Source organism: Rhipicephalus microplus, chromosome 5 (assembly GCF_043290135.1).
Source record: "Rhipicephalus microplus isolate Deutch F79 chromosome 5, USDA_Rmic, whole genome shotgun sequence".
Taxonomy (NCBI): domain Eukaryota; kingdom Metazoa; phylum Arthropoda; class Arachnida; order Ixodida; family Ixodidae; genus Rhipicephalus; species Rhipicephalus microplus.
Genome location: NC_134704.1, coordinates 2,903,061 through 2,929,693, shown reverse-complemented (window position 1 = coordinate 2,929,693; position 26,633 = coordinate 2,903,061). Strand labels below are relative to the sequence as shown.

Sequence of the window (26,633 nt, the reverse complement as noted above, 5' to 3'; positions counted from 1 at the left end):
CCTCTGAAAAAGGCATCGTTCCGATGCTTTAACAGAAGATGAAAGTACAAGTACAAGAAATAAATTACGATACTGCAATAATACAACAAAATACACTGAGTAGTGGGGAATTCCAAGGCAATGACCACTTGGACCATCTTTGAGTGCGAAGCATGAGCGTGTGCACGAGCTGTAGATGCTGGACTGCTCGAGTATTTGTGTCCGTGCCGGCTGTCTGCCTGCTACCTGGCGTCGCTATTAAACTCCCTTGAAAAGTGGTGGAAGTGTGCTAGGTACGCAAATCTGGAACTTCGAAGCCGGAAGCTGCCCACTGCATCAGCAGTGCCTGATCAGACGACCGAGCAAGGTGATACCCAGCAAAGCACGGCCCAATCTCAACTGGTCATCGTGCCTACCACCCTGCGCCAACGGGATCCCCCCTTCTTCAGCGGCACCAAGGACCAAGATGTGGAAGACTGTTTGCACCTGTTTGAAAAGGTGAGCGCTGCCAACAAGTGGGAGGACCCCTCGAAATTGGAGTATGTCCCATTTTATCTCAAAGACGTCGCCAGCCTGTGGTTCACAAACCACCGTGCTGGCTTTACCACTTGGGCCACTTTCAAGACCATCCTTGCAGCTGTTTAATCGCCCCACAGTGCGCAAGTTGCGTGCTTAAGAGCGCCAATGCGGACGTGCACAAAGGCAGGGCGAAAGCTTCACAAGCTATGTTGAAGATGTTATCGATTTATGCCGGCGTTTTAACCCTGAGATGACCGAACAAGACAAGATCAGGCATATCTTAAAAGGCAGAGACACTGACACCTTTAAAATGTTGCTGGCGAAGGGCCCAAGTGCCATATCCGAGCTTGTGACGTTGTGCCAAAGCTTGGAAGAGATTCGAAAACAGCGTGCATCGGCTCGGAGGTCGACGACAACAGACAACTCTCTCGCTGCCCTGGTCGTCGGTGGTGACAGCTCCCTGCTGGAGCAGATAAAAGAATATGTACGCGAAGAGGTTGCACGACAGCTTTTGTGTCTGTCGTATCTGCAGCACACTCGGCACAATTCTGCCATACTATCCTGATGCCTCCAAGTTCAGCGCAGTTTCTGAAATGGCCGAACATGCCAAAGAATGTCGTCAGCTTGCACGGCCCTTTACAGCCGATAATCAAGCCCTCGAAAAAGATTGCCATGACAGTGATCTTGTTCAAGACACTTTACCCGTCGGTTCTCTTGTGTGGCTCCGACTGCCTTTACACTCTCCTGGACTGACTCCCAAGTTTGCACCAAAGTATACTGGCCCTTACTGCGTCATACAGCGGCCTTCTTTTGTCATTTATGTGATTGAACCGCTCAAGCCGTCCACGGACATGCGCCGACTTAGTCGTGAGACGGTCCACGTCAGTCGCCTCAAGCCCTGCTACAACCCTCCTGTTCTCTTGTCACCTTGAGTCACCAGGGTGGCTCGTCTTCATCGCCGGGGTATTGTAGTGGGGAATTCGCAAGGCGATGACCGGTGGGACTATCTCTGAGTGCAAAGCGCGAGCATGTGCACGAAATGTAGATGCTGGATTGCTCGAGTGTTTGTGTCCGTACCGGCTGTCTGCCTACTATCTGGCATCACTATCAAACTTCTTTGCACACTGTTTCAGTTCGTTAACACGCATTAAACGGCTTGGAGCGCGCGATATGGACGACTTCAAGTTGCGATCGGCGTCATTGAGAGTTCGTGATGCCGTCAGGGACAACCTCGTAATCAAGTGGGCCGAGACGTCGAACCACCCTGTACGATACGAAGTACCGTCGCAGAAACTTTTCACTGAGTCCACGTCAGCGTATCGGCGTCCACACCCAAACACGTTCACTGGGCTGGTATTCTACGAAGCGTCGTCGAACATTGTAATGGCAGCTGTCGATCGTCTGTTGATTCTTGATACGGAGACGCGCGAGTTGTCGGGCTTCCTTGGCGCGTTGAAGGTACTCACTCACATCGAGGTTTTCTTCGTCGGTGACGTTGGGTAACATGGCATCGAGCGTTTTTGCTGGGCTCCTTCCATTGAAAAGTTTGTATGGAGATATTTGCGTCGTCTCTTGCACTATTGTGTTGTATGCGAAGGTCACGTACGGAAGAATGGCATCCCACGTCTTGTGTTTGACATCGACGTACGTTACCAGCTTGTCGGCAATGGTCTTGTTTAGCCGCTCGGTGAGGCCGTTGGTCTGTGGGTGGTACGCTCTCGTGCGGTGGTGGCTTGTCTGGCTGTATGCCTAGATCGCTTGAGTTAGGTCAGCAGTAAATGCCGTTCCTCTGTTGGTGATGAGGGCCTCCAGGGTGCCGTGACGTAGGACGATGTTTTCGACGAAGAACTTGGCTACCTCGGATGCACTGCTTTTGGGCAGGGCTTTTGTCTCGGCGTAGCGTGTGAGGTAGTCTGTAGCTACCACAATCCACTTGTTTCCGCAAGCCGACATCGGGAATGACCCCAGTAGGTCCATACCGGTCTGCTAGAATGGTCAGCGAGGTGGCTCAATGGGCTGCAGAAATCCTGCTAGCCTTGTACTTGGCTAAAGTGCTTGGCTCGAAGCGGTGAGAAGCTTTTCTTTTGGAGAAGACTGTTTCACAGGAAGAACGACACAAATGTGCACTGGAATGTCTCCGGAACTGTGACGGTCCTGCCTTCGAAATATTCTACTAGGAACTTAAGTTTCAAGTAGGCCCGCTGTCGTTCAGCGAAGTTGTCGTCAGTTATTGTTCCCAAGAAGTAGTCATTATCCGGGTCGTTGGGTGGTGGTGGGTCGACAGGCGCACAAGAGAGACAGTCGGCATCAGAGTGTTTCCTGCCAGGCTTGTAAACAACGGTAATGTCATATTCTTGAAGCCTCAGGCTCCATCGTGCGAAGCGACCTGAAGGGTCCTTCAAAATAGGTAACCAACACAAGGCGTGGTGGTCGCTCACAACTTTGAAGTGCCTGCCGTAGAGGTAGGGGCGAAACTTCGATGTAGCCCAGATGATGGCGAGGCACTCCTTTTCTGTTGTGGAATAATTGGCTTATGCTGTGGACAGTGATCGGCTGGTGTAACAATAACCGTTAGCAGTTCATCACTCCTCTGTAGAAGAATCGCGCCGCGACCTACGCTGCTTGCGCCGGTGTGTATTTCTGTCTCGGCGAGTTCGTCGAAATGGGCAAGTAACAGAGGCGCCTGGAGGTGAATTTTTAGCTCCTGGAAAGCGTGTTCCTGCGGCGTTTCCCACTTGAACTCCACGTTGGCCCTGGTAAGGTTAGTGAGTAGATCGGCGATGCGGGAAAAGTTTTTCACAAACCACCTATAACAGGCACACAGGCCCAGAAATGGGCGCACTGCCTTCGTGTCCGTGGGCGGTGCGAAGTCGGCGATGGCGGCTTTTTTTCGTAGATCGGGACGGACTCCAGACTTGCTAATCAGGTGTCCCAGGAACAAAACCTTCTCGTACGCAAATATGCACTTTTCCGGCTTCAGGGCGAGTCTGGATGTCTTGATGGCTTGTAGTACAGTTTCAACGCACCGAAGATGCTCGTCGAAGCTTGAGGAAAACAAGACGACGTTGTCCAAGTAAGCGAGACAAGTTTGCCACTTCAATCCTGGCTGTGGCAAAGACAGCTTTCGGAGCTCCTCTCGCACCATGGCTCTGATTGTTTCGCGCAGGTCTTCAGGGCCTAGGGCTTGAAAAGCTGCAAAGCCTGGAGTCGGCCGACGATTGTATTGTCTGGTGCGCATCTCTAGCGTCTTCTCAATTGTCGTTGCTTCCGAGACAAATTATTCTTGGACTGTCGAAGGTGGGTTTCGCATTTGCTCAGCGAAGAGCTCTTGTTTAACTCCTCGCATGAGAAAGCGGACTTTCTTGTCCTTGGGCATATTTGGATCTGTATGGCAAAACAGTTTCGTCATTTCTTCAGTATATAGTGTGATGCTTTCGTTTAGCAGCTGGATACGGGTTTCTAGAAGCGCATCGGCCCTCTCCTTATAGACGGACGCTCGTGAATGTCGTGAGAAACTTGGTGCAAACTATCTCCCACGTTGTTAGGGTTCGTTCTTAGTTTTCAAACCTGGTGCGAGCTGTGTCCTCCAAGCCAAAGTACACATGTCGAAGCTTATCTTCAGTGGTCCAGGCATTGAAAGCGGCAATTCGATGGAATGCGTTGAGCCAGCTTTCCGGGTCCTCGATTGTGATCTGCGGAAGGTTGCCGGCTTCTTGGGCTGCCGGAGAACAATTGGGGCAGGCTGCATAGGGGTGGTCATTGTTGCCGTCGTTCTTGTCCTGATACGAGGCTGCCGGGTTTTTTTGAAAAGGGGTCCGTACTGTGACTACAGTCCCCACTGCCTGCGGTTTTCACGCTGCCTGGCATTGGCGCCTTTGCCGCTTACTGGGTTGGCGGCTTGACAGGGGCGTCCGCTACATCAAAGAAGCAGCACCTCCACCTTATGCCACGAGGTCGTGACGTGAACCAAGGCAGCAGGCTCGATGATCAGATGAAACTCTTTATTCGGGCCGAACTTGTAGCCAACAAAGGAAAAGTAAGAAAGCAAGATTAAAGCGATACACACTGGCACTGATAGCGGTGAACAGAGCATCGGCCGTCAATCAACTGACAAGCGGCAAAACTCGTTGGCATTTATACACTTGCCATCAAATGTTCTAGCGTTATCGCTAGCGGTGACGTAGCTTTCAGAATAATCTGTGTAATTCGCAGAGTGGGCGTAATCTTATTGAAATGGTCTACTACAGTCCTGAAGCTTCTTGAACACTGCAGGCACGGCTTGCGCTGAAAATACGTCGTGTAACAGGGCGATAACAAAGCTTGAGAAAAGGAACGTGGCAATATGTATCGTCGCTAGCACTAGCCTCCGAGATTCACGACAAAACGCTTTATAGACGTCATGTTGGAAAGTAATGAAGTTATTACATGTACCTAATACGACATTGTAGAAGATTATCAGGCATTGTGCAAGGTGAATTGTGTAATAAGTGGGTCGCTAGATGCTTTCGGCTCGTTACAAAAGGATCAGCCATAAGACCCATCACTCTTCGTCGTCGGCTACAGTGTCAACCAAGTGCACAAGATGCCTTGCAGATGCATAGCAGGTACCTCGCTTCTCCCCAGGGTTATGAATACAAGGGCTGCTTCCCAACTTGAAAATTATGATTGAGGGCGTACCTTGCAAGTGTACATGTATTAGTTGCCCCCAAGAAAGTTTATAACAAGTTACCAGCTGACCACCAGCACTCCTTATGTGGGGCCCTGTCCTAGGTGTCTTGACCTTTCTAAGGCGGTTCGCGAGCTCTTGTCGCATGATTGAGAAGTCGGTGCCAGTGTCTACCAGTGCTGTAATGTGATGTCCGTCAACGAGAAGGCCAAGATTGGCACGTACAACTTCATTGGCATTAGTATTCGTGGTCGCATTCGTCGTCCTTGTCATCATATTTTCTTGCGGTGATAGGGGGCACTTTTCAGTGTCTCGACAATTGGCAGCCATGCCTCCGGAGGTCGCAGCAGTTAGTTTCCCCGGCCCGGGCTAGGTGGACGGCCTCTGGTGACGTACGCATAGTTCTGAGGGTTCGGGGAAGTGGGACGCGCAGGTGATGGAGATCGCCAGCGATGCGGTGGAGTTACTCGGCCAGTCGACAGTTGATCGGCGTCGTGGGCGCGACGGACTTCAGAGTGGAAAGAAGCGGGAGGAGAAAAGCTCCTGAATCCGGAATCACCACGACAGCAATAGCGGGCAATGTGGCCTGGTTCCCCGCAGCGGAAGCAAATACGTCAACGGTCGGCCATGCGCCGTAAGTCAGTTTGGCAAACTGGGGGTCATCTTATAGAATCCTGTTGCCACCAAGGCACGGCAGCGGGTCGTGGCTGGAAGGGCGTCACGTCAAATGACGGTGCAGGACGACGGACCACATGAGCAAGCTCGCTGTACGAGGCTTAGGACTTGGCGCGAGTGGTGTAAAGGCTTGCTTCAACTCCTGGTGGATGATTTTGGCAACAGATGCGACAGACGATGAGATCGGAGAAAAATGAGGGCCCAAAGTTCTTCATGAAGTATTTCTCTGATAATTTGTCGCAGGGAACTGTCGCAGACAGCAATGTTTTGAGCTGCAGCACTTACTGTTGTGTGGTTCGGCCGGCTGTCAAGGTGTTAGCATCGTTGTTGCAGTGCGCGCTCGATGACAGTCGCCTCTCTTATAAATTCATCTAGGGTTGTAGGTGGATTTCATACGAGGCTTGTGAACACTGGTTCTTTAACACCCTACATTAGGTGACGCACCTTCCTCTCTTGGGGCATGTCAAGGTCAGCTCGTTGAAACAGACGGATCATACCCTCTGCGTACATGGCAGCTGTTTGGTTGGGTTTTTGCACGTGGGCCTCAATTTGTGCGCGATCCCGTAGGTCCGAGTTCAAAAGTGTGGTGAGGAGCTTTCGACGAAAATCTTCCCAAGATTGGAAAGTAGCCCCGCAGTTCTCATACCATGTGCGAGCGCTATTTTTCAGTGCGAAATATGCACGGCCAAGTTTCTGTTGTTTGTTTCAGCTGTTGGATACAGTGACTTGCTCAAACTGTTCGAGGCGGTCCTCGACATCCTCATACTCTTCCCCACGGAAAACTTCAGGAATGCGAGGATGTTAAAGGGTCACCTGCGAGGAAAGAGTGGTCTGCGATGGAAGGATAACCGTAGATGTGGTAGGAGCTGCTGTGCTGGCAAGAGACGGTGCAGCTACGGACTCCGGACTTGGGCCTAGCAGGTGCCGGCTGAATTAATGCACCAGAGTCGTGACGAGGGGCTGAGCCTCTGGACTAGGTGAACGGGTCCAAGCAATACTGTCCTGCATCAGGTTGTAGGCTCCAGCACCTCCGCCAGTGTCACGACGTGAAAACAGAGTTCTTGCTGAAGAAATCGAGATATCATGAGCAGGACTCTTTAATAGAATGTGCAAGCAAGTTTTTTTTTTTCGTCGATTTCGTTGTCCTTCATGGCACAGGCACAACTACCATCGTCTTTCTTGCCGCAAGCACGTGACAATATTTTGGCACTTTATTTCAATAACATGGCCTGGCCATGTGCAATAATGTCATGCCCTGCCACTATACTCGGATACAGGCGGCACATTTGCAAAATCGCAATGGTTGAGGGGGGGGGGGGGGGAATGTGACAGCTGAAACTAATGAGCCTATTTTTGCACCACATTTTGTGAAATTTGACTCAGTTATGTATTTTCCTGCGCTGATATCTATATTTATATTTTGTGGGGTTTCATTATTCCAAAAAATAGCACTGGTACCTTGTGAATTGAATAGTATAACTAATTATTTGGTCAATGTATTCACACACCTCTAAGGTTATGGCTCTAAACAAACAATGCACTCAACACACTAGCAGCCTGATTGTGCCACAGCTGCTAACCTCTTATGGCACTTTTTGCTATAGCAGCCACGTCATTTTCAGCATGAGTGCTACATTCATGTGAAAAGAGCAGACTTGCACTAAACAATAGAAATAGTGAGTAAGCCAGAGCAGCAACAGATTAGGGTTCAAGGTGAATAAATAGCGTGAATGCTGGTATGGCCCTGCATATGGTAAAAGAGAGAGTGTTTTGCTGTGGTGCTAAAACGGGGAAGAAATAGTAATTTCGCTTCCATTTTTTGTGTAATTGTTCTCAAGTACTGAGACATTTTGGAGTATATGTCTGCCATTACGGCTGCTTTGCAGAAAAGTAGTACTTTTGTTCAGCTGGTATTTTTCCTGTATGCTTGAGCTGCATTTGCCCTCACCTGCTTTAGTATGCGTATGATGCAAGGGTCCATTTGGATGGGACCTCATGGTGATGGTGAAAATATACCTAGCATGTCACAATGAAACACAAAATTGGGCATTGCCAACGGGAGGCCTGAAATGTGGAACTATGTTGCATTCACTATGGTCCTTCTCTCTCTGCACTTGGGCGACTGGGGTCTGGACATCACCGTGTAGGCTTCCTTCTCAGTCCAGTCTGCTGTTGACAACCTGCCTGCAACTGAAGATATAAAAGCTGTTGTCTCCGTACCTCGAACTGTCATAACTGAACTGCATGCGCCTGCTGACTGACTCTCTGGCATTCTGCATGCAATTTTGGTTTTCTGCAGTCTAATGTGAGATAATGTATTCACCTGAACATTGTAAAGCATTGCATGTTTTTAAAGGCAGACAACAGTACTAAGCGGGAAAAAGCATGCATGTTTCAGTGCTTTGCTCTTCTTTATTTATGTAACAATATTGTGAGATTTCACTGCAGGGAATGCAAAACAGTTTAAACAACTCAATAACCAAATGAATCAAAGTAGTTATACAGTACAAAATGCTGGAACGAAGAAAATTAGTCATAGCTCTTGTTTGTGAATATTTAGTTCTGCAATTTAAGATTAATCTTACAGGGGGAGTGTTGTACTAAAGTTAGAGACATAGTGGAGTGTCGGTTAATTCTTAGCATTTTGACAAAGCAATAGTACTTTATGATTTAATGTTACAAACTTTGTTCGTAGTGAAAGACACATTTAAGCTGGTTGGCCACTGAGAGTCGATTGAGGAGGTTCTTTCAGAACGTACCTATGCCATCGGGCTGTAGTTTTTTTTTTTTGTATGCTGGAGGAAAACATTAAAGAAGCACCTGTCCAGCTTTTTTTTTTATGTGTAACACTGGAAAAAGAAAGAATAGCATGAAGTGCTTTATGAGGAGGGATGGCTTGTACTTATAGAATGTTAAAAACTCTGGTTGTGGCATATCAAAAAGGACTAGCAAAAAGAAAAAAAAGCGAGGCGATCCTTAAGCTTAGCCTTCAAGAGTTGAATGCGATAGAAATATTCTGTTCCTAGTGCATACTTCAAATACTTAGTGTATGAAGCCTTTTTGAACTTGCTGTGCAACCACTATGTGGCCTTAAGGGTGCAGTAGGGTGTGTGCCTTTCTTAGTGGATGACTGGCTTTAAACTACGAAGTCATTATGGTAATCCCATGTTCTCATGCCCGATGGCAATGTATGCTTGTAACACACATTAATAAGGTAATATTTTATGTTGTATTGTGAAGTATGTATACAGTATACGTGTGTTTGTAAAGCTTGAAAGTTACTTTCGCTCCATTTCCAAGCAGAGGAAGTCATTTTCACTTTATTTACAAACCAAGACGTGGCTGTGTGGTAGAACACTTGCTTGCCATGCAAACGATCCGGGATCAATCCCCACTCAGCTGCGGCATTTTTTACCATTTTTTTTCATCTTTCTCGATTTTTCGGCGATGCAAAGATGATTTTTCACTCACAACCACCGACGCGGACGCCAGAATTTAGGCAAAACGAGCTCTTTAACGTGATCATGTTAAAATATGTAAAGGCCATAAATGTCTAACCCTGACAAAGGTTTGCAAAAACAACCTCTCGAAACATCAAACAGTTCCAATTTCAACAGGCCTTCTTGTTATTTATTACTTATAGAATTTTTCGAGAATGCCTTTCATTTAATGCTCACGATTCCAGTCCTCATAGAACAACTCAAGGCTGTCCAGAAGGCCCACGATGCGGTGGTAAGGCTAGGCCTCCCAGTCCCTATGGAGGAGCAGCTGGTGATCCTACCCCTATAAAACGGGGGTGGAATCCTGCAGGACTCCAATAAAGCTTTTCATCCATCCATTTTTTTTGTCACTGTTGCCCATCAGTAAACAAGATGGGCGATTAAATTTTTGTTTTTGTTGGATATTTCACCACAAAGTGCATTAAAATTGAATAATTTCTAACAAAGCTACAGCCAAATGAAAAAGGTCAGTTCCAAAATAATCCCCATGTATTTTAGAAATATAGTAATGCACTGGTATATTGGAGCAGTGCGATAGCATGTGCTGTGAATATATTAAAGGAGTCGTGAAACGATCGCTCTAAAGCGACAATGCGAAGCCAGCGGCGTCCACATGCACTAACTAGGTGACGTCACCATATGTAATGTTTTGCCTATCGAGGAACGCGGAACTCTCCGGTACTTGCGAGTACGTGCAACTGGGACACTCATCAGTGTCTTTGTCATACGCGATCGGCGCTAACTTGAACTCTGGCGTCATATTAAGCAGCGTCCTTGTGGGATGCGGATCGCTTATGGCAGACGCCGATGAGCGCCTCTTGAGCACGCTCGATATGCCATAGAGTTCCGCGTTCCTTGATAAGCAAAGTGTCTATGCAGGTCCACGCGGGCTGATGACACAGTTAGCACATGTAGCTGCCGATGGTGCCGCATTGTCGTTGTAAAGCGGCTGTTTCACGACCCCTTTAATGCTGATGCTTATTTTCCCCCTTTTTCATTCTTTTTCATTTATGTCATTGGCAAATAAACTGTTGTCTCTTGTTGAGTCTCTGATTTCTAATTTGTTGCTGATACTCAACTGCCTTTTTGCTGGTGTTTACAAGCAGTGGCCCAACACATCACTAAATATTATATGGAATTTTAGGCTTGTGGTGCTCAATCACCAAGTTCTTTTTGCTAAGTTGAATATTGTTACGAGGAAGACAGACCCAGGAGGCGCAGACTTGAGGAAATATATGTATTTACAAATGGTTTATTGAGCCGAGCTGCCGAATGAAGAGCTTGCTACACTATGTCTGCTGTCGTCCTCCTCTTCGTCGTCTGGATTGCTATGCCACTGTTATGTAGCATGACTCCTGGTGGCGGAAGCACCATCTCGGAGATTTATAGGTCATCCTCAGGAGCACAGTTATAGATCTTCAGGCCTGACATGTGGACAGTATCACTGCACTGAACTGATGACAACAGAGAGATGAGGCCAATCTCTTGAGTAACAGTTGATATCTGCCGCAATACACGGAAAGGTCCCATGTAATGACACAAAATTTCTTTAGATAGGCCCACCCTACGATGAGGAGACCACAGTAACACAAGGGTATTCGGAGTGAAATGTTCGTCGCGATGTGAAGCATTGTAGCGACGTCGTTGCTTGCTCTGTGACGCCATCAGACGAGCACAGGTGAGATGATAGGCATGGTCAGCTCGTGCAATAGCGTCACAAGCATACTCGCTGGTGGACAAGGTGCTGGAAATGATGGTGTCCAAGGGTAAAGTTGACTCCCTTCCATACAATAGGTAGAAAAGTGAAAAACCTGCTGTGTCATGTCTAAACGAGTTGTACGCGAACGTCGCATAAGGTAGGGCAAGATCTGAGTCTCGATGGTCCGGTGATACATACATTGCAAGCATATCTGTAAGAATATGAATAAAGCATTCTGTGAGGCTGTTGGTTTGTGGTTGGTAAGCTGTGGTCACTTTGTGCTGCGTGAAACAGGAACACAGGATGTCGGCGACCACTTGGGAGAGAAATGTACGGCCACGATCTGTGAGTAGCTGCTTTGGCACACCGTGAGTCAATATAACGTCACGTAACAGGAAGTCGGCAACGTCGGTCACGTAACTCCTCGGTAGAGCTCAAGCAATGGTGTAGCATGTGGCGTAACTACTCCCCACGGCTATCGTTTTGTGACTTACTGTTGATTCAGGAATAAGACCAAGCAGGTCTAACCTAACGCAGTAAAATGGTTGTGTGGGTATGACGACTGGTTGAAGATGGCCAGCGTATAGCAGGGATTGTGTTTTGCAACGTTGACATAGTTCACACGTTGCGACGTATCAGTGTACTGAGCGAGCAAGGCCTGGCCTGCAGAAACGGCGCCGTACGAGCGCGTGCGTGCGAGATACGCCAAGGTGTCCTGCTGTGGACGCATTGTCAAGTACAGTGAGGACGCTGCAGTGTAAATGCTTAGGTACGACAATAAGAAGGCCAGGTCCATCAGGTCGGAAATTGTGGTGGTATAGGACGCCATCTTGAAAGACAAAGTCACAGTTGGAGGCATCTGTTTGGGAAAACTCTATGCGGCTGATGATGTTGAGCAGGAGTGGATGCTTTCTCTGTTCTTCCTTAATGTGAATGAAGCCGGACACTGAGAAGAGGGAGTGCACCTTGTTTATGTTGTGGTCAGCAGGATCGTTCACGGTGTACCGGGAGAGGCAATCAGCATCCTGGTGCAGGTGGCTAGATTTGTACATGACCAAGTATGAAAACTCTCGCAGGCGCGAAGCCCTGCGACCAAGGCGCACTGAGGGATCTTTAAGAGAATTCAACCAGCAGAGCACGTGCTGGTCTGTAACTATCGAAAATCGGTGTTCATAGAGGTATGGCCGGAACTTGGCAACCACCCAGAAGAAGCCAAACACTCGCGCTTTATGATAAGATAATTGCATTCGGGTGTTGGTAAGAGGCGGCTGGCGTATGCCATAACGCATTCATGGCCACGTTGTCGTTGGGCTAGCACTGCGCTGATGCCATCGCCACTTCAAAGCCACGGCAAAGCCTCTGAGCAGCGAGTCCATCATCTGTTCAAACGTCGCTGGAGCATTACACAGTCTGAAGGGCATGACTTTGAATTGATATAGGCCATCAGCTGTATTAAATGCTGCCCTTTTCCAATGCATAGCATCCACCTCAATCTGCCAGTAGCCGGTACAAAGGTCTATGGAGGAGAAATAGCAGGCACCAAAGAGGCAATCAAGAGCATCATCTATTCGTGGCAGAAGGTACACATACTTTTTTGTAATTCTGCTTAAGTGGCGATAATCGACACAGAAACGTTATGTGCAGTCTTTCTTGCAGACTAGCACGACAGGGGATGCCTAAGGAGTGCAGGATAATTTGATGATGTGCTTGCAAGTATTTCGGCGACCTCAATTTGGATAATCTGAAGCTCCATCAACGATATGCGATACGGACGCCTATGAATAGGAGGCTCATCACCAGATTTTTTAAAAATTGGGGGGATGGAGACTGGTGACGTTGAGGGAATGGAGAGCGGGAGTAGCGGCGGTCAGTCACAGGTTCCTGATGGGCAAAGTGGTTTGGGCTGGTCTCCTGACGATAAGCAGATCGGGCATTGAAGGAGCGCTGAAACCGTTGTGCCCTAGGACCCCAATGGCTTCTGCGACTACAGGGAATGTGCCCAATACAGTGATAAGAAAAGCATATTGGCTTGTCATCAGGTGTTCACCATGTGAAAGGATTGTGGAACATCAATGGAAAGCCAGATGGGGATGGACATGCAGACATAAATTGTTGCCGGCAGTTAGTACGGGAAGGCGTCGAAATATAGCATAGACCCATGCTGGTGATTTTCTGTCGTACAATGGCTTGAATAAGGGGCAACGGAATCGAAGTAGTGGAGTGAGGTGACGTTGGTGGCACTGTAGCAATGGCGGCTGCTTCGAGTTCACGCCTGACGAGTCGAGACAAGTTGTCAGAGGTGTCGGATGGACTATATTTATCGAGGCGTGATGACGTAGCTGCTGTATTGGAGAGGTGCAGGAATTGATGGGAGATGTGCTTACTTTTAGCATGTTCGAGCCGGCGACATTCTTGAAATATTACATCAACAAATGACACATCATTGAATATCAACAAGTTAAATGCATTGTCGGCGACACCCTTTAAAATATGCACAACTTTTTTAGGCTCGAACATGTTTTTGTCAGCTTGGCGGCATAGTGCGAGGTCGTCCTGAATGTAACTGATGTAGGACACTGTGCAAGTTTGTGCGCCAGTTGACACTCATTCTTTGCAGCTTGACGATGACCAAATGGTTCCCAAAAAGCTCACGGATCTTTTTTTTGAAGCTCGTAATGTCAAGCTCCTGGTTGTGGAACCAGACACGAGAGGTTTCGTCGAGATAAAGTATCACGTTTGCGAGCATAAGTGCGGGATCCCACCTGTAAGTGGTGCTGACATGTTTGTAGAGGCGTCGCCATTTGTCAACGTGATTACTCTCACGGCCCGAGAATATGCCAGGATCTTTCACGGCGGAAAGCGTCACAAAAGTTATTGTGGCCGATGGGTTGGTAGGCAGGGCAGGAGGCTGACGGCCAGAGAAGTAGTTTTAAAAGGCCATGTTGAAAACTGCGCGTGAGCGCCTGCCGCGGAGTTCCGTGGCGAAGACAGGGATCGCACAGCTCCACCAAATATGTTACAAGGAAGACAGACCCAGCTGGCAAAGGCTTGAGGAAATATATGTATCTATAACTGTCCAACATGTATACACTTAGCTTTGTATTGAATAAGAATATCAGACTATTGATTGGGCTTCAGTTAGTAGAGTAAAGGTGAACAGTAGTCATGATGTCAAATGTGAGGGCAGGCCATTTTTTATAGTGAAAGCTGTTATGAGATTACAACTCGGGTCACACGCAGCATGCTAATTGTCCCCCACCACCACCGGTGTCTGTAACCACTATTGCACGAAATAAAAAAAAAAAAAACCTGGGTAAATGAACAACGCCAAGGCCACAGTGAAGCTCGAACCTGGGTCTCTGCATGCCAGTCCAGTATTCTACCACTAAGCCATGACGTTGCTTGGGACTTGTTCGCAAACTTGCCTTAAGCTGTCTTGATTTCGGGCAAGGAATATTGCTAATATGAGTAATAAAGTGTTTTGTAACAGCAAAGGAACAACCAGGTGTCACACAATGTGAATAGCGTAACGAGTGGGTCGTCCAATCTTTCAACCCATTACAAAAGCTTGTTCTTGATCACCTATTAACTCTGGCACATACCCACTTTAGACATAATTCCTCATCGTCATCAGCCACTGCATGAACAATTGGCACAAAGTTCCGTGCAAGTGTTTAGGGGATACTACGCTTCTCAAAAGAATGATGAAAGATAATATAGCGAATGCCGAACTACTACACATAAATTATGATTATTATTGTCCTAGTGGGTACCCAGAAAGTGTGCTTACAGCAGTTACCCAATGAGTGGTTAGAAAAGGCTTTGAAAGGCCGCTCTTCTAGCTTTCGCTGTGACTATGCCGCGCCTTCTGCGCAGGCCTGGCTTTCTTTTTCTGTCCAGTGTCGTGTTAGCTGGCCTTGTCTGTGAACCTCAGGTGCCGAGAGCCGGTCGTTTCGGAATCCCCGCAAGTTCCTGCCAACGCCCAGCCCACTAACAGCGTTGCTCTGGTGGCGCGTGTGTCTGGACGAGGCCCAGATGGTCGAAGGAACGGCCACTAAGGCAGCTCAGATGGCCCTCAAGCTTTCGGCAGTCAACCGGTGGTGTGTCACTGGAACACCCATCCAGAAAAGCATGCACGGTCAGTGTGGCGGCAGCCAGTCATTTACTCTTTGCACACTGTCTCTAAGGAGATGCCTTGTTTCCCATCGGCAACACTCAAGTTGAATAATTGGCATGCTGCTATAAAGTAGCCTTTCTCTCACATGGCTTTCACTTACTGTGCCTTTGCCACCCTGTGCCTGAGCTGTTCAGTAAGTGAAACCAAGTTCACATCCATCGTAGTCAAGCTTGAGGGGGGTGCTATCACTCCCTGTAAGTTGTTTGCACCTCGGGGTGGACATATTTTTTTTCGGGTAGGCCGTATTCTACAACCATCGAGATTTAGGTAGCGCCACACAGAAAAAATTCCGGAGTGTCCAACGTGTGGCGGACAACAGGGGATGACATGCGTTGTCCCCCAACGCACGTCATCCCCTGTTTAACGAAGCTACTGTAGTGTGAAAACACCAGGACACCCTACCCAGAAAAATAATGGAACCTTTCTACTTTAAAAAGAACGAAGGCAAGTGCATTAGCCAGTCAATAATGACCCTCCATGAGAGTGAAATAGCACTTCTGGACTTTGGATGAGCAGCAAAACATGCGAGATGTGAGAACCATTTCTAATCTTTTTTTAAGTTTGTAATTTTGGCAAGTATGTACATTGCGGTCAACTGTGCACAGATGCGCAAGTCTGGCTCGGCCCATATAAACACCGTTTCTTGAATAAATACACTTCAGTTGGTAGTCAGTGCTGTGTCCCATCATACTATATGTGCGCCTTAGCTGTTTTTTTTTTGTTCTCGTCACACTGTAACACTGCAAATCTTTCAGTTTCTTCAACTGCAAAGGTGCTAATAGCAGTCTTTGCACTGAAGACTTTGCTGGGGATAATGATCTCCAGCAAAGGGCAATATGAGAAGCTAGCATTCTGTGAGCTGGGCACATTACTACAGCTTTGCTGGCAAGCCCTATTGCGGCCTGCTCTGCTGCTTGCATTGGCCAACCTTATATGTTTCTTGAATGACACTCATTTACACATTCATTCAATTATTCTGTGTGTGCTGCAATTCTTTTCTCTCTAGAGTTGGTTGCCCTCTGTCCCCCAGCATACAGTGCCCTAGGACTGAAATAATATGCCATGCATTCCAATGCTTGTTGTTTTGTTGTGAGCTCTCATTCGATGAGGCAAGCTTGTAAAAGTGTACACCCCTAATTTTTCCTGCTTAGATTTGTATGGCCTGCTGTTATTTCTCGGTGAGGAACCTTACAATGTGAAATTATGGTGGAACGAATGCCTTCTGATGCCATACTGCCATGGGGACTCTGAGCCACTTGTTGCTGTCCTTTCAAGGTGCTTCAGGAGGACCATCAAGGAGAACGTTCTCGAACAGGTGTGTGTTTGCGTGTTCGGGCTGATATGTGACGTGATCCTTTAGGCAAAAGAACTGAGGCCCTTGTTTTTTGCAGTTCTGTAGCTGTGTAACAAAAAAGCTTGGGGTTTCTCATAAGTGTGAAGGCAACCCATGGAGCCAGCATGCATGTGACCAGAATGAAGATGGCTGTTGCACTACAAAAGGCGAAAATGCACTTGGAAGAACTGTTCAAAACGTACGCCTAGAGTACCTTGGAGCCTTACCTATCATAATCACTAAGCTACAAAAATTGCGTTTAACAGAGAAGAAACAGGGCACAAGATACGACAACAGCGCTCATCTACAACTAATCTTTATTTTTGACATGTGGGCACATCCTCGTGAGTCCTAGCAGCATGCAATATATTGTACACTCGTTCTTAGTGTTAGAGCCACGCTACAACTGCTGCATTTGCAAAGCCCTTGTATCGCAAAGCCATGGGCAGTCATGTGGCCGTGAATTAGAGAAATTGACCTAGCGACAAGCCTAGCGGGCACAGTCAAAGATGACGTTCGTTCAATTGAGCATGTTTTACTCAACGCAACCAGTAAGTCGCGCCTATTTATTAAACGGTCTGCTGAATGTTTTTGGTTGGCTGAACGTTTTGGTGACCCGCTGAGCGCTTCCTCAATCCTCTCCGCTGGCAGTGTGAGAAGGACGGCTCTCTCGGCTGCGCGGGGCGTGGCTGTAAGGCCGGCGCCGCAGTTTTGAAAGAGCCACGCCGAACGAGCGCCAAACTACGCAGAAAACAATATACTTAACACACTACGGTAAGTTTTTTTATAGGCAATTTGATAGACTACATTAGTTCATTATACCCATTTCCCGGTCAATTTTATTTCAGTTACAACAAGGTTTAAAATGCATGGTTTTCAATAGAGTTTTCAATGGAAATTTCATTCACTTCGTTATAATCATTATTTCACTATATCTCGTTACATTATAACGAGGTTTTAGTGTAGCTGCTGTCAGCTGGCCTCGCACAGAAGCCAGGGTGGAAGGGGGCAGCAGGGCTTCTAGGCGACGGCCGAGAGCAGGGCACAGCCAGACTGTCTGACGTCAGCAGGTCAGGGCCCTGAGCACCTACAGTGTACACGTCGATGAGATGAAGCCATGATGCGCACTCTCCCCGGGGAAACACAGAAGCGCCACGCATGTACACACGCATATAAGCATGCACACACAGACCACCGACGGCTGCCCAAGCGAAGGCGCAAGGTGTCCTTCGTCTGTCTTTTCACGCATAAGCACCAATGTTCAAGTTCACAACTACCTTCGCCGGTAGACGAAATACAGCACAAAAAGTGTTAAACAAAGCAAAAATAGCTCTCGATATTTGGCCAGAAGAAAATAAAAACATAAAATACAAATGAACACTTAATCTCCAAGAAATTAGTGTGAATGGGAAAACGTGTTGAGCACTTCGAAACTCAGCGGCAACCATGGACGTTGTCCATCCTTCGTTGGTGTCTCCGGATGATTTTACAGGAGAATGCACGTGGATCAGGCAAGTCGCCGAGAAGCAGAGTGCTTGCTTACCAATCGCCACGGTTGTCATTGAAGGCCCATTCGGTAAGCGCATGTGTCTGCAGCGCTTCCCGGTCGTTTTCCTTTTTTCGAATAACTCAGAGCAGCTTCTCAAAGAGCAGGGCAAATCGTTCTCCAACTTAGCGTACATGGCCCTCACGCGATCGCAAGCGCAGAAGCTTTCGCAGGAACTTGATCTTATTCAATGTGGTCAAACACCACCTGCAAAGCGTGCTGATCTGCGTGACCTTGGCGGCGAGTCGACGGAACCCCAGACAGGAAATTCTCCGTGTGAGTCATTTGAGCAGTTACTCGAGCGGCCCATCGCCGAAGCGACTGGCGCGGTCTTTGTCGAGGGAGGAGACGACATGGCGTCATTGAGTCAGAGCGAGAGGGGTGCAACGCTTTCGCCTGTAGCGGAAAGTTGGAGTGAGCTGTCGAGGATTGATGGAGAAACGCTCATTCGAAAGCAGCGTGAGGACCTTTCGATTAAAGTGCTAATGGCAAGTGGAAACTTGGGAAAAAAGAAAAAGAATTTTTCCTTTTTTGAGAAAGCAGGGCTCCTGTATCGGAGCTACACAAATGCGCAAGGTCGCAAGTATGAGAAGCTCTTGGTGCCACAAAAGTATTGTCGCCAACTATTAGAACTGGCGCATGAAAATGCTTGGGCAGGACATCTCGGCATAAAGAACACCAAGGCTACAGTTTCCCTGGGGTTTTATTGGCCGAAATGCTGGAAGAATATCGAAGACTTTGTATGCTCATGCGACACTTGTGAGAGAGCGGAGAAATCCACTGGAAGGCACCCATGAAGCTTGTGCCAATTATCACAGAACTTTTTCGGCGCCTAGTAACTGATATCATCGGGCCATTGCCAGAGTTGAAGCAAGGTTGTCGGTACATCCTGACAACCCTCTGTGTAGTCACAAAATTTTCGGAAGCGATACCACTCAAGGAGCACAATTCCCCTCATGTTGTGGATGCACTGCTATCTATATTTGCACGCATCAGATTTCCTTCTGAAATCCAATGCAACAATGGTAGTGTCTTCACCAGCTGCCTTACCTCTATCTTTTTGAATAAATACGGAATAAAAGTAGTGCACAGCTCGATCCATCACCCGCAATCTAATCCGTTAGAGCGTATGCATTCCGTTCTGAAACCGATACTGAGAGCTCTTTGCTACGAGCACAAATGCGACTGGGAAGCGTGTATTCCTCCTGCTATGTTCGCTTTGAGATCAGCTCCTCATGAGAGCACTGGTTTTAGCCCTGCAGAGCTTGTGTATGGCAGGAGCTTGCCATTGTGAATGCTGCGCGGGTCCTGGGAGAGATTCGGTGAGGACCCTGGTGTAGTTGCGTATGTTCTAGACCTCTTTCAGAGGCTTGGAAAAACGAAAGATCTTGTGGAAAGGCACATGAAGGCTGCACAAGTGTTTTCGAAGGAGTACTACTACAAATCGGTGAAGAAACGCACCTTTGAAGTAGGTAGTCAGGTAATGCTGCTGTGGCCGTCCAAAAGGAACAAGCTTGAGGTTCATTGGGAAGGGCCCGCAAAAGTAATATAGAAGCTTTTTGATACCAATTATGAAGTGAAACTAGGAAGGCGGCTGAACAAAATTTACCGCAGTAACTTGATGAAACCAGGCTTGATGAAACCAAACCTTTTCGCCTCTTGCTCGGCACTTCAGCCAGCAAGATGGGTCGCCGACCCGCAAGATGTTACCGCTACTGCAAGAACAAGCCTTATCCCAAGTCGCGGTTCTGTCATGGTGTACCCGACCCGAAGATCCGTATCTTGGACTTGGCGCGAGAAGGCGCGAGTGGACGAGTTCCCGCTCTGTGTGCACCTCATCTCCAAGGAGTTCGAGCAAATGTCATCCGAGGCGCTGGAGGCTGGCCCCATCTGTGCCAACAAGTACCTCGTCGAGACCTGCGGCAAAGACGCTTTCCACCTCCGAATGAGACTTCACCCCTTCCACGTCATCCGAATCAATAAAATGTTGTCGTGCGCTGGTGCTGATAGGCTCCAGACAGGGATGCGTGGTGCCTTTGGCAAACCCCAGGGCGTTGTTGCCCGGGTGCACATTGGACAGGAGATCATGTCGATGCGTGCCAAGGAGCTACATAAGGAGAATGTGATCGAAGCTCTGCGACGTGCCAAGTTCAAGTTCCCGAGTCGTCAGAAGGTGCACGTCTCGAAGAAGTGGGGCTTCACCGAGGGGGATGCCGAGGAATATGAGGAGATTCATGCTGTGATGTCTCGGCCCACTCGACTAAGGTAGTCCTTGATGGCATGACGAACTCTCAACAGCGCCGTGCATGACCTGAAGTCGTTCATGTCGTGTGCCTCAAGCCGTATTATGCATGTTAGCAAACATGAGGACTGTATATTTTTCTATTATTGTATTTGCTTGCGTGTGCTTATTGTTTTTTTATTTTCATCTTTTGTTAAAGCATCGGGACGATGCCTTTTTCCGAGGGGGGCAATGCCACATTCCTTCCTCAAATTTTGTTATTGCCCCGTTTCACTGTAAGTAATTCTCAGCACGAACGGCACTTGCAGTGTCTGAAAAGCTTCAGGGTTGTAGTAGATCATTTTGTTAAGATCACACGCACAACACGAAGATTACAGGTTATTTTGGAACCTAAGTGGCCGCTTGCGATAGCGCTGGAATATTCGACAATGCATGTATGCATGATGACATGCTTCACCACTTGCCAGTTGATCGACGGCCGCCACTCTGTTCGCCGCTATCAGTGCCAGTGTGTATGGCTCAATCTAACCTTCGTTTCAACTGCTACAAGTTTGGCCTAATAAACAGTTTAATCTTGGACCTACAGTCATCACCCCGTGACAATATTGCACATGCTTTTGTACATATTGTATGTCAATTCAACTTTGTCACTGTGATAAGGTGGTTTCATTTGTACAAAATAATGTGTATTTTTGATAAATATGTGTGAGAAAACGAGAGCGACACTCAGCTACTGAAACGAGCTCAGCTAGCACAGGGCAGAGAAGAACGAAGCAGAATAGAACAGCCGGCCTCGTGAACAGGTGTTGGGTTGTTCTTAGTACATGACAATGGCACACTCTGTGGGGGTGCTGACACCCCCCCCTGTAAAGTTGTCTGCGCCGCGTGGCGCACGTGTCTCGCCCCAAGGCTTTATTTCGGTGGTTACCACCGCCGGGCGATAGATGGCGTTGTGTTCGCTTTGAGTACCACTGTTGGTAGAGTAGTAGCGCCGGCGGTGGCCCCTGGCAGAAGGCAGGCCTAGGTGGTGGGCGAGCGTTGAGCGAGTCTCTTCTGCGCGTGGCGGCTGCTGCGAACGGTTGTCTGTAGCGTGAGCTCCCGGTGCTCTGCACCGCGGGCTTCGCGCCGGGGTCCCACGTGGAAAGTCAGGCGTTGGCGACGCCGCCTTTGGTATGTGTTAGTGTGTTGGGTGTGTTAGTGTGTGTTTATCATGTTATTGTGTGTTTAGTGTGTCACTGCGTTATGTTGTTTGTATGGTAGCGTATGAATTGAAATTGGTGTATCATTCGGTGGACGATATCGTCGTCTAAATTAGTTAATAAATGTATGTATGTTGTGTGCTTTGTACCGACCGCGTCAACTGTGTCCGTTCACTCCAAGAGCGTGGCGTGGCGAGGCGCTCGTTCGCCTCGCCGAGAGACTCCACACTGGCGCCCAACGTGGGGCTCTTGGAGTATCGGACGACAGTTTTTGCGGTTCAATACAGGGATTTTGTTAGAGCCGGAGTAGAGTAGGCCTAGGGGGGACTTCTTTGCTAGCGTCGGTGGCGTGCTTTGTTGAGAAGCAAAGAGATGGGTTTTGTAACGTGTTTGAATTTGTCGGCAGGTTGACTTTCTATTTATTTTTTTTTGCTCGCAAGTGTTGTTATTTTTTGTTGTTGTTAGTTTTCAAAAACGTTGTTGAATTAGGACGAGAGCCATGTGGTCCGCATCCTGGGGTGAGCAAGGCCTAGAGCACGTGGTTTGTAGGCCAGGCCCGAAGCGAGTGAGTACGGAAGCCTCGTGGGTGGTCCGATTTTCTGTAAATAGCTTCTTCTATATCTTTTGGCTCAGGGAGCCGGGCGTCGTTGCTGTCTGGTATTGTGGCTCGACGTCGAGGCGTCGTGACACCGCCCGGGGCGGTGGACGCCGATCGCTCGGTAAGCTGCTGTGTGCGGCGAGCGATAGGGCCACCTCACAGAGTGGACGTCTCCTCACGGCTGCCTCTTCTGCGCCTAGGCTGGGTGCTGGGTGGATGCCGGTTGTTGCCGAGCGACTCATTAGGCCTAAGGCTCTGCGCAGCCGCCTGTCGCACGTGGCACAACTAGGTGGATCGTGGCGTGGAGGTGTTGCGCTCTGCTTCCCTCACTTTTTTTTTCTTGTGAGCACGAGTTAGGCAAAGTGATTGTTTTATTTTTGGCCGCCACCGATGTATTAGCTAGCAGTACTGACCAACGTACCACGTGGACGAAAAGCTCCAAGCTCCCTTCCCGAGGACCTGCTCGATTGTTTTCTTTCAAGTTTTTTTGTTGTTGTTATTGATGTATTCAGCGGGAGGGATGTCATGCACGGCCGGCTGTCCTGCACATTGTCAGCATCGCTGGCCAGGAATGCGGTCGTAATGTCGGGCGCGGGAGATGCCTGGGACCTGCGCAACTGCCTGCAGTCCGGCACCTTCGCAAGTGCTGGTCGCAACTGGAATACGTGTCGGCGCTAGCGACGGTTCATCGCGCCGACAGCAACGTTGCTGTTGCGGGGCCAGTACTGAGGTGAAGTCGAGCCGGACAGTGCAGCAGTGTCGACCAGCGGCGGTGTCGTGGTGCAAGGACATTATGGTCGTGCGATATCATTTTTTTTGTTAAAGCTTGTGTAGCTAATTTCTGATTTCGGGATATGGTTTGATTTAAGGTTGGAAAAATGTGGGGGTGCTGACACTCCCCCTGTAAAGTTGTCTGCGCCGCGTGGCGCACGTGTCTCGCCCCAAGGCTTTATTTCGGTGGTGACCACCGCCGGGCGATAAATGGCGTTGTGTTCGCTTTGAGTACCACTGTTGGTAGAGTGGTAGCGCCGGCGGTGGCCCCTGGCGGAAGGCAGGCCTAGGTGGTGGGTGAGCGTTGAGTCTCTTCTGCGCGTGGCGGCTGCCGCGAACGGTTGTCTGTAGCGTGGGCTCCCGGTGCTCTGCACCGCGGGCTTCGCGCCGGGGTCCCACGTGGAAAGTCAGGCGTTGGCGACGCCGCCTTTGGTATGTGTTAGTGTGTTGGGTGTGTTAGTGTGTGTTTATCATGTTATTGTGTGTTTAGTGTGTCACTGCGTTATGTTGTTTGTATGGTAGCGTATGAATTGAAATTGGTGTATCATTCGGTGGACGATATCGTCGTCTAAATTAGCTAATAAATGTATGTATGTTGTGTGCTTTGTATTGACCGCGTCAACTGTGTCCGTTCACTCTAAGAGCGTGGCGTGGCGAGGCGCTCGTTCGCCTCGCCGAGAGACCCCACACTGCGCCACGCGGCGCAGACAGCTTTACAGGGGGGTGTCAGCACCCCCACAACTCGTTGAAAATGCTTAAGGCAGAAATGCCGCCTCATGGAGCTGCCATTCAACCCCGTCATCCACACTTGAAGCAGGGAATCCACAAGCTTGCCGCCACAGGAAAGTCCAGTTTGGGAACGGCCTCCAGGCCTTCTCAGCACCCCCTAACCTGCCAGCGCTGCAAGCACTCTCCGGGAAAGGCATTCAGGCAACTTCGGCAGCCTTGTATTGGCACTCCGATTTCTCAAGTTCACGACTTTTCCATGATACAGGACATCGCCACCATTCTTATCACTCTGATGATGTGATGAGCAAAAGAGAGGCATAAGGCGCATGCCGAATGTGGAAGCGCGGCGATGGTGCACGAGAAGAAAAAAAAGTCACTTGAGGGCATGCGCACTAGCCTTGTAGACGCAGAGGATTGGCTAGATTGGGGCTCGTGGCATGCGACCCGAGCTGTGATGGTGAACGTCAAAACATGACCGAGTCACTGTTCTCTAGGGCGCCGGACGGAGAAGACCGAGGAAGAAGCAAGCGACACACAAGGCCGGAGGAGTGGCCATCGACCTTGGAAGGCTCTCAGCGAGGCTGCCCGGACTTGTCGCCCCACGGCAATGCAGTTAGGACGGCTGCAGACCACAGTTCAGGCACGGAGGCGTCTGTCACCTGTGGAGTCTTGAAGCAAGGGACATAGGCCTTGCTAGGCCTAACCTTGTCTGAGCGAGGATGGTAAAGACTACTGGGGACAAACGTGACGACGACTAGCTGCAGGCTGAACGAAGGCAACTGACGATGAACTTTGGCGCTTGCTGAGGACGTCGACGACAGTCTTTTCGAGAGATTGGCGCAACGGGAACATTGGGTCTGCTGCGACAAACGATGATTGAGCTGTAAAAACATTCTATTACCGCAAGGCCCATAGGGGCCATACTGATTTGAAGAGACTTATTTAAGCCAGACTAACATGCCCTGTTCAGCTAGTTTCAGTGCTGGGTACGAACTAAGACTTGTTAATGTAAATAAGGTTTTGTTTGTGTTACTCAGTTTCATTAACACTTCTTTATTTTGTATTCAATTTGGTCCTTACAAAGCTTGTTGGTCGTCCTATCATGGTCTGCTGTGTTCTTCTCACTCTCTCCCGATCCGGTCCAATGTTGCAAGCACTCCAGAGATAATCGTGACAGATGACCACATATTTCTGGGTCTCCATCAAGAGCTTCACAGGTGGTTTACCTGACGATCATCCATGCCCCCACGTTCCTGTCACAACAACTGGGCTGCTTGGGGTCTTCTAACTGCAGGTCCTGTACGGCCACTGTAAATGCCGGGCCTCCGTATTTTCCACAGCTCTGCCTCTGGAGGGTTCCTCGCTCAACCCCCGCACAGACATCATGCAGGCAACATCTTTGTTGGCAAAACAGCTAGCTCGTTTCCTCATGGGAACTTATCAATCCTGCCCAACCAGGTTACCATCACCAGCTGCATGGCAACTACCGTAGTTCCAAGGTTTCCAGTATGCTGTCTTCCTGTAGATCCATAGCTCTCTCAGAAACTACCGTGCCTGGACAAACCAGCAGAAATGGTGGGTGGCCATCAACCACCTTCGCGATTCTGCCAAAGCATGGCACGCCTACGAAGGCATCAGGCAACAAACCTGGGCCAAATGCTGTGCCAAACTGAGAATTTTTTTGTCGCCTTTTGAATGTTTATGGCTCTATCATCTCCTATTAACTTTCTCCTTTTTTGGGAGCTGTGATGAAAACCACTAGGGTGGTATAATAGTGCTGTACTTTCCTTGCACAGAGAGCATTGCAGAAGGCCTCGTGGCAGGCATCAATGCCAGCCACGACCAGGGTTTCCCACCACATTGCTTTTGTTACGTTATATTAAATGCTCTTGTTACGTTATATTAACATCGGAAGTTTACCACCAACGACCACGACCACGTCCAAGCAACAACAGTTGGTAATGCACCCTCTAAGACCAGGGATGCCTACGAACACACACTCACCAGCTCTTTTTGTGCCCGACATGTACGCCTTTTATAAAGGACCGAAAGCGCCCGTGACATCTATCACTGTAACCACAGACCCTCCGGAGCCGCTTACAACTCTAGTGCCTCTTGACGTACTGTCTTGTACCCTAAAGAAGCCTGCATCGGAACCACCAGCCATGACAAGTGATGCCCTACTGAGACTGCCTCCAGAGCCATCGATGCCCGCCACTTGCAAGGCGACGTGTATCTCTTGAGGGGGCAGACTCATCTTAGTCATTTTTTTGTTTATTTCTTCAGTGATCTTGATCAAACTGCACAGGCTTATGCAGTGTTATTTAAGGGGAAACGTGGGTCAAAAAGTAGCGGTTTTCCGAAAAATTTTTGCTTTTATTTCTGGTTGTATTGGCATCCTTGGACTATAATCTTTTACTTCTGAAAATATCAAGCTGAAGTTCGCACAAGAAATGATCTAAAACTGCTTCCAAGTGGGGAGCGGTGACGTGAGAAATGCGCGACAGTCACCAAAATTGGCGTAGTTCGCTTTGTCCTTTCGCGAAAACGATGTGTTGGTCGCCATTTGTAATCGTGCACGCCTTCTGCGAAGGCCTTCCCCTTCACAATATACTAGCAGCCAGTCTCGTATCTTCACAAAGAACAAATAAAGAACAAGAAAAACAATGCATACACCACGCGTTTTGAGTATCGCGGCAAGCAGCGCGAGGGCGCCATTGGTCGGCGATACGCTTCGCCTCTCCCCCTCCTATCTTTCCAGCAGAAGAGCGAAGCCTCGGGCGTTGCAATCGAGTTGTTCAGCGTTTCTTTGCAGTTTTGCGCCATGGCAAGCCCCAAGAAACGCAGTCTAGATTATCGAAAGTTCTGAACTTGCCCCAAGTATCGAGAGAAATGGCGTCGGACGCTTGCCAAAGCGACAGCGAACGCCGATGTTACTGCCGACCAACGCCCCAACTTCGGATAGGCCTAACACTCACACTGTCCCCCACGGCGACAGTG

General features: G+C 48.7%; 1 protein-coding gene and 1 pseudogene across 6 annotated transcripts in view; both read left to right on the top strand.

The window, feature by feature from the left end:
- LOC119174039 (E3 ubiquitin-protein ligase SHPRH) overlaps positions 1–26,633 on the top strand; it is a 394,742-nt gene that overhangs the window by 73,357 nt on the left and 294,752 nt on the right. For all 6 annotated transcript variants that reach the window (XM_075894712.1, XM_075894713.1, XM_075894715.1 and 3 more), the window contains 2 exons: positions 14,973–15,176; positions 16,367–16,530. In XM_075894712.1, the coding sequence (XP_075750827.1) occupies positions 14,973–15,176; positions 16,367–16,530 (368 nt within the window). The remainder of the gene's footprint in view (positions 1–14,972; positions 15,177–16,366; positions 16,531–26,633) is intronic.
- On the top strand, positions 19,707–21,111 carry LOC142817643 (large ribosomal subunit protein uL16-like; annotated as a pseudogene).